The sequence below is a fragment of the Triticum urartu genome, chromosome 6A, assembly GCF_056163025.1.
Source record: "Triticum urartu cultivar PI428250 chromosome 6A, HENAU_Tu73, whole genome shotgun sequence".
In the NCBI taxonomy this organism is placed as follows: domain Eukaryota; kingdom Viridiplantae; phylum Streptophyta; class Magnoliopsida; order Poales; family Poaceae; genus Triticum; species Triticum urartu.
Window position 1 is genome coordinate 23,793,459 of NC_141878.1, and position 13,365 is coordinate 23,806,823.

Genomic DNA, 13,365 nt, shown 5'->3' on the forward strand with positions numbered 1-13,365 from the left:
CTGGTATTCTTATATTTATGGCCTATATCACACAGAGATCTGCCTTATACATTGTATTATCTATTATTCCAGATGCGACTGCCTTCTCTTTCTGTGTAACACTCTGCAATTATTTTTTTTGTTTCTCTGCTGCGATCTGCATCTCTATGCAGTGCGTTCCCTCATCAGAGTTACTCAGGGTACAGTCTATTGGGGTGATTATCGAAATCCAAAGATACGATTTAAAACTTAGCATATTGTTTTGCTATATGATACTGCTATCCGATAAATAGTAGACACTAAGTTATGTAAACAGCAAGTAGTCTTTGGAGAAAACAAGGGGTCCATGAGTTGAAATCTTTGTGCTTTCGTTGCAGACCTGTACATTCTATCTGGTTGCTGTGAGGTGAGCCCTTTCAGAAACCAGCATTGTGCTGTGTCACAGCAGTTTATGTTTACAGAGTTTCTAAGTTGCATGTACAATGATTTCAATTAGCATCCACATCCAGGTCTGACATATAAATTCATTTCTTTTTATATACTGCTCACACAACAGGAGACCTATGGTCTGGTGTCATCAGCACATGTCTATCGTCCGCCTCAGCGGTGGGAACGTCGGAGCGGTGTCTGACAAAACAAAGTGTGTGCCTGTACTCCTTGCCGGCCTGGATGGCATGGCTGAATGGTCTCATCTAATTATATTCTTTATCTAAATCATGGTTGAACGAATTATGTGTTGCCAGTTCCATTTTTTCCCATGTTCATATTTTAAGAATGGTCATTGGTTGATTTCATTAGTGAAATTCTGCACTTGCTTCTCTTTCTCTCATTGCTTCATGATTCATGTCATTAGTTAATTTCACGCCTTGCAGTTAGCTCTGCATAGCTGCAGAATTGCAGATAGTTTGATCCAATAGTTTTGCAAATTGTTGTAAATAATATCATGTGGAAAACTTGTCATGGTTACATTTTGCCTTTGTTTTATGTTCTGTTTTCTGCTTGTCATCTTGTTTACGGATTCTTTGTAAGTGCTTCCTTGTGTTGGTTATCTTGTGCTTTGGTTGTCAGATGCTGGCAGATGTTGCGACCCGAGAGAGGCATGGAAGGCAAGCGGGTGAGCGTCACCAGGGGAGGAGGAAGACATGGGCTGAGAGCATCTACAACCATGCATACCTAAAACCAGTTGCCAGGCGCTTCCGCAGAAGGTGACCTGGTACACCCCAAATTTCATCACAAACTACCATGGTAGGCATATCAGATTGCCATTTTCATACAAATCCATGCAACGACATGATCTACGTAAACTAAACCACGCGTTCTCGTTGTCAGAGATGTTGATGATGTTGGTGCCGGAGCTGTCGGCCTCATGGTTATTGGCGGCTGGGCGCACGGTCGACTCGTCCTCATCCTCCTCGTTGAACTGGGCGAAGAGTTTGTCGATCTCCGCCTTCCGCTGGTGGAGAATGCGGCAGTTCGCCTCCACCCCGTGCTCCACCAGCTCGTCCGTTTGGGCCTCCTCGAATTGCGCCATGGCGTTGGCCATGTCGTGCCCGCAAGCGTCGGATCTGCAGCCGTCGCCGCATCCTCTGGCCCTCCTCCTCCTGCATGGCAACATTGTCCTTTCCCGACTCCTTCTCTTCCTTCTCCACCTCCGCCTCCTCCCCCTCCTTCTATTCCTCCTCCGCCTTCCCCTCCTCTTCCTCCTCCGACTCTGGCTCCTCCTCCAGTTCAGGCGAATCCAGCGGAAGGCCGTCAGCGAAACGAGCAACACGTCTCGCCCAGATCTCCTCCAACAGCTGCAATCGACACCGCAACAAATTTAATGAATACAAATTTTCGGGCGAATCACAAAAAAAATATTATTGTGCGTTTTTAGGTAAAAATTCAAATTTAATGAACATAAAGCAAAAATAATCTAGAAATGGAGGAGAACATATTTTTTTGTGAAGGATCAAAAAAGGAAAACAAAAGGAAAAGCTAGGAAAATCTGGAGAAGGATAACCAAGAAAACAATTAAAGAAATTGAAAAAGCAATTCTCGGTCCATCCCGACATCAAACAGGAAATTAACACAAACCTATTATTTTTTCACACTAATAAAAGCTAATACCAAGAAGAAAGTATCTATTGGTGAAAAATATTCTCCATCTTTAAATTAATGCAAAAGAAAAAAGATGATAGTCTTTCTTAAGATATATTCGTTGTCTATGGTATTTTTTTATGTATATCCTCGCTATGGTTGTGGAAAGCATTTCATTAGAATAAGAATACTATATAAAAATGAGCAAACTATTCCATAAAACACAATTTTTTTTGAAATTAATAAAAAATTAATTGTGACACAAATTTTCTATTAGATGCAAAGTTTTTCTCCATTTTTATAAGCAGCGTCAAAGGAAAAAAGAAAAGTACTGCACATTTGTTTGTAGTGAAAAATCCAAAATGGAAACCGATAAATAAACAAAATAGATGACAGAAAATAATTAAATAAAATGTGGAGGAGACATAGTAGGAGAAGTAAATAAAAATAAAACCATGAAAAGAGAAGGAAATGTATTTTGTTTTGGACAAGGGAAGAAAATGGATGACAAAAATGGAGCCCACGGAGACAGAGAAAAAGAAGTTGAGCCCATTCTGATTAACCACGACGCGCAGAGGGAGAGCTGCCATTGCAATCTATCGGAGATCTATCTCTGCATCGCCGCCGGCGCCGTTGCTCTTGTCGCCGCCGTCCCCGTCGCCGGCTGCGCCATGCTCCGCCTCCGCGAGTGCGTCGTTTCCCGTCTACTCTCTTCACCCTCCACCTCCAGCTCTGCCATCTTCCCACTCCGCCACCTCCTCTCCGCAGCCGCAGCCCCCATTTCCCCCGGATTCGCCGTGGAGGAGTACCTCGTCGCCACCTGCGGCCTCACCCGACCCCAAGCCCTCAAGGCCTCCACCAAGCTCTCCCACCTCAAATCCCCCACCAAGCCCGACGCCGTCCTCGCCTTCCTCGCCGGCCTCGGCATCTCCGGCGCCGACGCCGCCGCCGTCGTCGCCAAAGATCCGCTGTTCCTCCGCACCAAGGTGGACAAAACCCTGGCCCCTAAGGTCGTCGGGCTCACTGGCCTAGGTCTCTCGAGTCCTGACATCGCCCGCCTCGTCTCCCTCACCCCCGACCGCTTCCGCTCCAGAAACATCGTCTCCAAGCTGCACTACTACCTGCCCCTCTTCGGCTCCTTCCACAACTTCCTCCGGCTGCTCAAGCGCTCACCCCGCCTTCTGTCATGGGACGTCAACAAGGTGGTCAAGACCAATGTTGTGTTCCTGAGGGAGTGCGGGCTAGGTGATTGTGATATTGCCAAACTGTGTATCCATGCGCCGAGGATGCTCAGCACCAACCCGGAGCGCGTCCGGGCGATGGTGGCATGCGTGGAAGGTATAGGCGTGCCCCGTGGCTCTGGGATGTTCAGACAAGCGCTATGCGCTGTCACATTCCAAAGCGAGGAGAAGATTGCCGCCAAAATGGAGTACTTGAAGACCACGTTCAGGTGGTCTGATGCCGAAGTGAGCATGGCTGTGCGCAAGTATCCGGGTGTGCTGAGGAAGTCAAAGGAATCTCTGAAGCACAGGTCCGAGTTCTTCTTCTCTGAGGTGGGGCTGGAACCAGCGTACATTGCTTATCGTCCTGCGTTGCTCTCTTATAGCATGGAGGGCCGAAACAGACCCAGGTACTATGTTATCAAGTTCCTTAAGGCAAATGGATTGTTAGATCAGTACCGGGACTACTATAGCATAGTCATGCTGAGTGAGAAGGTATTTGTGGAGAAGTTCATATGCCCTCACAAGGAAGCTGCACCGCACCTCGCTGAAGACTATGCAACAACTTGCAAAGGGGAGGTGCCAACTAATTTCAGATTTACTTGAACCAAAAGTGGGCTAAGGAAATTGGTAACGGCGTATGGCGCAAGAAATTTTTCACTCTGTGTAGTAAGCTGGTTGTTCCTGTTTTGGTGTAGTCTTGCTGAATACTAAAAGAGTTTGGTGCAGACCTGTCCATCTCTTTGGTTGCTATGAGGTTATGTTGTGCCACAACTGTCTATGTTTACATAGCTTCTAACTTCCAGCTACAAAGATTGAAGTGCCCACAGTTGCAAAAGAAAAGACTCCACATCCGGTACTCAGCTTATTTCTTACAGTTAGTTCTGCTTTAGTTACATTCTATTGCAGTTAATAACTTAATATTGTATCTTCAGTTCATTCTATTTTAAGTTATATTTTTTCAAGACTAAAACTATGAATTTCGACCATCATGTGTTATATGAAATTAAAATGGAAAATTATGAAAGAATGTTGCAAGGGAAATTTAATGAGTGATTGCATGCTCCATCAGTAGGAGCAGCGCAGCTTGTGGCATCCTAGGCATCATCATCTGGCACACTGGCACTGGTGTTTCCCTTGCCCGAAGGAGAATCGGTTGCTGTCGGTTGCCTAACCCCAAATGGATAGATGAACTGCTCTGAACTTTTAGGATACCAGCTGTTGTTTTTATCTTTTGAGCGTGTAGTTTCAAATTGAAATCGAGAATGTTACCTGCTGATAAGCTGCTGTAGGTACTCATCGCCATCTTGATCTCGGTTTGGGGGAGTATTAGTTTACTTTGGAGCTCTTTGGTTTTCTTCATTTATCCTTCTTTTTTCACCCTTTTTTTGGGTTTCTTTCCTTTCTTTTCATTTATTTGTATATGTTTTTCTTTATGGTTTCCATCGGTTTTAGAACCTTTTTAATTGTCTATTTTTGTTTCTATCATTTTCCTCGGTTTTCTATGTACATTTTCCATGTACATGTGAATTTTTTTCTACATGTTATTTTTTAAAATACACAATTAACATTTTTTAAATAAATGTTTTGGTGTCTACATTTCTGTATAGATCAAAAACATTTTTTTATAAATGTTTAGCATTTTTCAATGCTCCCTCTGTAAAATAATACGAGTGTTTAGATCACTATTTTAGTATTCTAAACACTCTTACAGTAGTTTACAGAGGGAGTACATGACTAGCATTTTTAGATACAATTATTAATAGTTCTTTCAAATACATGTTTGATGTCTACTTTTTTCATAAACTTTGTATATACTTCATATGCATTTGAAACATTTATTTAATATACATTTAACATTTTCCAAATGCATTTTTACATTTTTTGTATAATGTCATATAGATATTTTTGAAACGTGTGCTTTTTTTAAATGTCACAAACATTTTTTTGTATGCTATCAACATTTTGCATATACATTCGAAACATTTATTTGATATATGTTTAACATTATTAATGATGTCACATATATTTTCTGCAACAAGGAAAAAAGTTTAAAGGTCACAAAGATTTTTTTCAATATGCTAATCAAAATATTCGAAAGACATAGTTTAAAAATAGAAATACATAGTTTAAATTTGGAAGTACATTTTTCAGACATAAATATTGCTCGGAGGACATAGTTCAATTTTTTGCAAAGGAAATCATGAATCCCTTAAATTGAAAACATGTACCTCTTCCTTGTCTATCGCTTCGAGGATATTCAACATCACCATCAACTCATAATGGTCTTCATCGTCGTCCGACGACTATTCAAAGAATTCATTGTAAAAAAAACTCATCCATAATGTCCATTACGTGCCCTGCAAATGTGTGAAAAAGAAAGTCAAAACATGTCCGTCCAATTTGTCGGACATGTGGCATGCGAGGTGGATCCATCAACGGCCAATGTAGGACACACCGATGTGACCAGTGTGTCGGGGACGGTGACCGTGTTAGGGGCGGTGCTTCGAGGTGGTTGTCAGATGCTGTCACGTGGGGACAATGGAAGGAACAAAGGAGGAGATTCCCAGGGTGAAAACCCAAGGTCTGGCCTTCATTGGTTGTACATGGCAATGTCCTTGTTGAAGGCATTATTTCTGGGTGAACTCGGACTTTCTTCAGGGTGAAAACTCAAGATCTTCAATCGGGCAACGACAACAATTGTTTGTTGTTTCCTTGTTGAGGCATTGCTTTCGGAGAACCTTTTTTGTATGCCGGGTGTTGTCTTCGGTGGTGGTTAGAGTGTTGTTGTTGCTAGTGACTGATCATCGTGGGCAGTTTTTTTTTCTTCTGTTCTTTATATTTTTTTTTTGGCCCTGTGTATGCTTGATGTCTTTGGTCTTGTTAGTACAGAGGCTGGATGTAATTGGTATTTTCGTAATATTAATATACTCCCTTTATCTAAAGAAGGAGGAGAGGAGGAAGAGGGTAGGGGAATTTTGCTCGGTTTGAGATGGGGCCATCTTCACCCTGACATATGTGTTATATTTGTGGGAGTCTAGACATATGGGCTAGGTTTGGGGGAGCCTATTGGGTCATCGCTATTTGTGCATGTACTATCCCCCAGACATTTGGAGGAGGAATGACTATGCCCCTGAAGATGTCCCTCCGATCCAAAAAAAGTGTCATGACTTTGGTCCAATTCTCAGCTAGAGGCACGACACTTTTTTTGGATCAGAGGGAGTAATAAAGTTCACATGTATGTCAAATAAAACATGTATGCAACTTTTTTTAGACATGTAAAAATGCGGAACGAAACATAGCACCACGGAATGAAACATACAATACTCCCTCTGATCCAAAATAAGTGTCGCCATTTAAAAAAAACTAAGGTTAGTTGACACTATTGTCTTGTTCCTTGCAATTGTTAGCTAAGCCATGATCTTTGTCATCACCCTGCAGCAACTGCTCAAGTCAAACTACCAACCGCTGGCTCTGACTAGACTTCAGACTTGCTGTATGGATGGTCTGACCCAGTGATGCCTGACCATCAGCGAGCGCTGCTCTGAACTGCTGAAGAAGGGGCCTCATTTTCGGGTCTGTAAGCTGATTTTGGATGTTCCATCACACCTAGTTTGTATTTTGTCATACAATGTCCTCCATGTCTAGCATTCTAGCTAGTCGGCTCTCTGCTTGTCTTTGGATACTTTGATGATTCGACGGCTCAAGCGCATCGTTCGGAGCCGTCAAAACAATAGTCTATGGCATTATCTATTATTTTCCTTATGTATATCAAACAGTACAATCTTCACTACACTCTAATAATTATATCATCAGACAACAAAAAAAATTCATACAACCCTTTTTTCTCACATTAATAAAAAATTAATACCAAGAAGAAAGTATTTGTTAGTGAAAAGTATTCTATATCTTTAGAATTAATGCAAAATAAAAAAGATAATTGTATTTATTAAGATATATTCATTGTCTATGAATTTTTTTAATGTGTATCAGTATGGTTGTAAAGATTATTTCATCAGATTATAAATATTATATATAAATGACTAAACTATTCCATGAAACATATTTTTTGAAATTAAGAAAATAACAATTTTGAAAACAGAATTTCCATTAGATGCCAAGTTTGTCTCCATTTTTATAAGCAGCGTCAAAGGAAATAGGTAGTACCACACATTTGTTTATAGTGAAAATTCAAAAATGGAAATACATAAAAATAAAACAAAATATGCAACAAAATATATGATACGAATACGAATAATTTAAAAATGTGGAGGAGACATAGTAGAGAAAGTAAATAAAAATATAACCATGAAAAGGGAAGGAAATAGATTTTTCTTAAAACAAGGGAAGAAACATGGATGAGAAAAATGAACATCTGTTATTGGGTAGGTGTATCAAAAACCCGGTCCATTAGACCCCACGCACACAGAGAAAAAAAGTCCATTAGAGCCCACGCACACTGAGAAAAAAAGTCCATTAGAGTCCATTAGAGCAGAGGCAGAGCTGCCATTGCAATCCATCGGAGATCTCTCTCTCTCTGCATCGCCGCCGGCGCCGTTGTTCTCGCCGCCGCCGGCTGCGCCATGCTCCGCCTCCGAGAGTGCTTCGTTTCCCGTCTCCTCTCTTCACCTTCCACCCCCACCTATGCCATCTTCCCACTCCGCCGTCTCCTCTCCGCCGCCGCGCCCCACATTTCCCCAAATCCCAGTGGCTTCGCCGTGGAGGACTACCTCGTCGACACCTGCGGCCTCACCCGACCTCAAGCCCTCAAGGCCTCCACCAAGCTCTCCCACCTCAAGTCCCCCGCCAACCCCGACGCCGTCCTCGCCTTCCTCGCCGGCGTCGGCCTCTCCGGCGCCGACGTCGCCCCGGTTGTCGCCAAGGACCCGCAGATCCTATGCGCCAAAGTGGACAAAACCCTGGCTCCGGTGGTCGATGGGCTCACCGGCCTCGGCCTGTCGCGTTCCGACATCGCCCGCCTCGTCTCGCTCGCCCACGCCTCCTTCCGCTGTAGATCCATAGTCCCCAAGCTGCACTACTACCTGCCCCTCTTGGGCTCCTTCCACAACTTCCTCCGGCTGCTCAAGCGCTCATCCCACCTTCTGTCGTCGGACCTCGATAAGTTGGTCAAGCCCAATGTTGCCTTCCTGAGGGAGTGCGGCCTAGGTGATTGTGATATTGCCAAGCTGTGTATCCGGGAGCCGAGGATACTGGCAATTAACCCGGAGCGCATCCGGGCAATGGCGGCATGTGCTGAAAGACTAGGTGTGCGCCGCGGCTCTGGTATGTTCAGGCAAGGGCTGCAGGCTGTCGCGTTTCTCAGTGAGGAGAAGGTTGCCGCCAAATTGGACTACTTGAAGAATACTTTCAGGTGGTCTGATGCCCAAGTGAGCATTGCTGTGCACAAATATCCAAATCTGCTGGGGAAGTCAAAGGAATCTCTGAAGCGCAGGTCCGAGTTCCTGGTCTCTAAGGTGGGGGTGGAACCCGTGTACATTGCTCATCGACCGACATTGCTCTCTTATAGCATGGAGGGCCGACTCAGACCCCGGTACTATGTTATAAAGTTTCTCAAGGAAAATGGACTGCTAGATGGTGACCTGAGCTTCTTTACTGCGGTCAAGATGACTGAGAAGGTATTTATGGAGAAACTCATATCCCCTCACAAGGAAGCTGCACCACACCTCGCTGAAGACTATGCAACAGCTTGCAAAGGGGAAGTGCCAGCTAATTTCAGATTGAGGTAAATACATCAAGAGTCATAGAACTTACATGCGACGGTCAGTTTGGTGCACAAACTTGTAAAATACGTGTTTCTGGTCATCAAACTTGCACAAAAGTTCATATACGGTCACATTCCATGTACGCAGACGTATCCATGGCCTATGTGGCATGCCAGCATGGCCAGGGCCCACCGTAAGCCCGCGACGCATGGTAGATCTGCAGACTTTTTCTTTATTTACGTATTATGCACCTATTTTTTTAACTTATTGAGCCCCTAAAATAAAATGATTTTTTATTTACGTATAAAACCCGTAAAATAAAATGAAAAAACAAGGGATGGTCCGGTTACGAACTAGGGACGTGCTCCTACTAGGCTCGGGTTAACAACCACCAAACCGATGATCATTCATGTCTAGGTAGCATAAATAATTTTTATATCATATAAACACGGACGAAAAATCAATTTTACAAGAAATGTAACCCCAAAAAAGGGAGCACCGTGGCTCGACTATGTGACCTCGTGGTCAATGTTAACTAAGATTACCACCGGGTTTCGAAAACACAACATATCCAAATGGGATAAATATTTTTCATGTTGTTATTCCTTCTTGTTCTATGTAAGAAAAAAATATTCTTGTGTTTGTGATATTTAATAAATGTTTATGTATTACAAAAAAGGTGTGTGACATTTAAAAAAATGTTTAAAACATTGCAAACCACATTTGTGTAATTAAAAATGATACGTTGCATTTCAAAAATGTTCGTGCATTCCAAAAAAAACTGGTCATGACATTTTTTTAAATGCCTATACAATGTATAAAACTGTTTGTGTAGCTTAAAAATGTTTCGTACCATCCAAAAATGTTAAAAACATAGTTGAAAAAAGTTTCAAAACTTGTATTTGAAAAAAATGTTAATCATACGTTTAAAAAGTATTAAGCATATGTTTTTTAAAATACTCCAAACATAGATGTATACTGGAGTATTTAAATATATATGTGTGTGTGTGTGTGTGTGTGTGTGTGTGTGCAAACACATGTGTATCATATGGAGTATATGTTTCAATACACATAAGTTTCAAAACTTGTATTTGAAAAAATGTTAATCTGGACATGTTGTGTTGATTAACATTTTTTCAAATACAAGTTTATGAAACTTTTTAAAATGTCGCATACCTTTTTTTGTAACACATAAATATTTTTTGAATGTCACAAACACAAGAATATAAATTGTTTTCTTACATCTGAACGTGTTGTGTTGTCAGTGGTAATCTTAGTTAAACTTGATCACAAGGTCACATGGTCGAGCCACGGTGCTCATTTTTTCCGTGTTACATTTCTTGTAAAATTTATTTTCAGTCAATGTTTATATGATACAGAAATTAGTCGTGCTATATAGACATGAATGATCAGTAGTCTGGTGGTTGTCCACGTGAGACTACTAGGGCACGTTGCAGCTTCAAAACCCCATATCGCTTGTTTTCTCATTTTATTTTTAGGGGCTTAATACGAAAATAAAAAAAGCCAAAGGCTTCTCTGCAGATCTAGATGCTACAGCGGATGACAGTGGGCCCTGGCCACACTGGAATGCCACATAGGCCATAGATACGTCCGTGTACATGAAATGTGACCGTATATGAACGCTCGTACAAGTTTAATGACCAAAAATACGTATTTTACAAGTTTGTACACCAAACTGATCATCGAGTGCAAGTTCTATGATTTTGGGTGTATTTACCTCTTTCAGATTCATATGAACAAAAAGCGGCTATGGAAATTGGTTACAGTGTATGGCGCAACAAAGTTATCACCCTGCGTGTAAGCTGTTACTTCCTGTTTCAGTGTTCTTTGCCTTACATGATGTTGGCTGTTTTCTGTAGTATGTCTGTTGCTAAATGCTAACTCCCTATGAAACTGATAATTTGTTTCCTGAACCCCCATATATGTTGATGTTGTCATTCCTTAGAGGAGATCTCTGTAAATGAGAAGTTTATGGATATATATGTGATTCCGACTTGCATTGAAGATCATGGAAACTGGATGTGTGGGTGGACTAATTTTTTGTTGAAACCAGCACCCATGAAACCAGAAAACAGAAGAATATTGTTGTGTTGTTTTCCACTGAAATGTATCAGTATGATCTGCTTTCATGCCAAAATTTATCTATCATGCATGTTCATTTACATTTCCTTGTCTTTTAGGTTCCACTGTATGTCAATTAGTACTAACATTGTTTTATATTTAGGTTAGACTTAGAGACACCGAGACCTTCTACTGGTTGCCCATTCTATAACCTAAAGAGTGGCAAATTGTTGTGATTTGTGATGTATATGTGTTCTGGCTGTGTTTAATGAACAACAGGGGTAACAATCCCCGCTGCTGTTACCATGCCATTATATACAAACATTTTTCCTGTTTGAACACATGAAAGATCATAGCCATTTCGATCTGAAAAAGAAGAGAAAATTGCAGCAACTACTTGTATTGTCTAAAAGCTGCAAACTGCAGCTGATGACCGACAAGATGAGAAATGGTATATATTCAGCAAACACAGAATATATACCTAGGTGATGTATAGTACATATTCAGATAAGATGGGTATCAGTACGAAAAAATCACCCTGCTGTTAAGATTCATAAACTTTTCTTAAAAGAGTTTTACTTGAGCAAAATTAATGGTTAAGATATTAATGGTTAAGATAGCTTGATACTCCCTCCGTCCCAAATAAGTGTCTCTAAAGTTGAGACACTTATTTTGGGACGGAGGGAGTCTTTTTCACATGGATTAGAATTATGTTTATGCAGAAGTTACAGCTAACTATCTCTCAAGTAAAAGAAAAACAAATTAGTCTGATGTAAATTTTCTGTTCCACTGAAGCATAATATGGTGATTCTGAATTACCACATTAAGCATGAGTATATTTTTCTGACTTTGAAATGATGGACGCTGCAAGTGGTTTGAGGTTCATAATGACCAGTTCAGACTATTAAACATTAATTTTTGTCTGAAGAAGTGGGTGTTTCGATTGATGCGTCAGGTCAAAATTGTATATGTGATTTAGGTTAACATTGCAATGACCACTTTTCTTGGAACACAAAAGTAAGTTATTATTACTCCCTCCGTCCGAAAATTCTTGTCTTAGATTTGTCTAGATATGGATGTATCTAACACTAAAACGTAACTAGATACATCCGTAATTAGAAAAATCTAAGACAAGAATTTTGGGACGGAGGGAGTATATACTAGCCCCCCATGATTCTGTTGTATATAAATTCAGTTTTGTGTTCTGGTTACACATTTGTTTAGGTACAGACCTGTCCCTCTGCCTGGTGCTATTAGGTGTGCCCTTTCAGAAACCAGCATTGTGTTGTGGCACAGCTGTTTATGTTTGTATAGTTTATAACTTCCAGTTACAAAGATTTAAGTATCTACATGTTGCAAAAGAAAAGAGTATCCACATCCAGTAGTATCTAACATTTAAATTCAGTTCTTTCTCCATACTGATTCACATCCAGTGTTCAGCTTGTTTCTTACAGCTAGTTCTGCTTTAGTTATCAACCCCATCCCTTGGAAGAAAGAAGGTAGCACCGAAGATTGCAGTTAATAACTTAAAATTGTATCTTCAGTTCATTCAGTTCACTTATTATTTCTGTCACGACTACTACAAATTTCGACCATGGTATGTTATATGAAATTAAAAAAAAATGGAAACTGTGAAAGAATGTTGCGATTTTTGATGAGCCATTGCATGCTCCCTCAGCAGAAGCAGCAAAGCTCGGGGCATTCTAAGGCATCATCACCTGGCACATTGGCACTGATGTTTTCCTTGCCAGAAGCAGTTGAGCCAAGGTGGATGATGCAGCCCAGGAACAAGTGGTGAAGACCATTCGTTGAGCAGCCCTATGCTACCTGGCCGGGCCTCCTTATGACAAAAAGATTATTGGATCCGGCACTTGATTGCTTCCCCTTGCGCAGAAGATTAATGGTTAAGGTAGCTTGACTTTTTTTCACTGGGATTAGACTCATTTTTACTCAGAAGTTCCAGCTAACTATCTCTCGAAGTAAAAGAAAAACGAACCTTATTAGTCTGATCTAATTTTGCTGCTGCACTGAAGCCTAATACGGTGACGCTGAATTACCATATTTTCCTTTGGAAGGATGGACGGCTGCAGATGGGTTGAGTTTTCTAATGTTCAGTTCTGACTATTAAACATTCATTTTTGACTGAAGAAGTGGGTGTTTCGATTGATGTATCAGGTCAAATATGTCTATATGATTAAGGTGAGTGGTGTGTTTCTCAGGTTTACATTGCAATGACCACTGTTCCTAGAAACACGAACTGAATTTATGATTATACACTAGGC

The 13,365-nt window shown here is 41.1% G+C and overlaps 2 protein-coding genes across 3 annotated transcripts; both read left to right on the top strand.

The window, feature by feature from the left end:
- Positions 1–2,513: 2,513 nt before the first annotated feature.
- Positions 2,514–6,720, top strand: LOC125517569 (transcription termination factor MTERF8, chloroplastic-like). The gene has a single exon (XM_048682772.2). It carries the CDS (start codon positions 2,514–2,516, stop codon positions 3,882–3,884), a length of 1,371 nt encoding a protein of 456 aa, XP_048538729.2. The 3' UTR covers positions 3,885–6,720.
- A 1,046-nt stretch (positions 6,721–7,766) lies between these two features.
- On the top strand, positions 7,767–10,966 carry LOC125517571 (transcription termination factor MTERF8, chloroplastic-like). 2 transcript variants are annotated; one of them, XM_048682775.2, is made up of 2 exons: positions 7,767–9,021; positions 10,749–10,966. In XM_048682775.2, the coding sequence occupies exons 1-2, from the start codon at positions 7,862–7,864 to the stop codon at positions 10,756–10,758; spliced, it is 1,170 nt and encodes a 389-aa protein (XP_048538732.2). In that variant the 5' UTR covers positions 7,767–7,861; the 3' UTR covers positions 10,759–10,966. The 2 variants fall into 2 exon arrangements, with proteins under 2 accessions (XP_048538732.2, XP_087384507.1); XM_087528381.1 differs by having other exon boundaries at positions 7,767–10,966.
- The last annotated feature ends 2,399 nt before the right edge of the window (positions 10,967–13,365 follow it).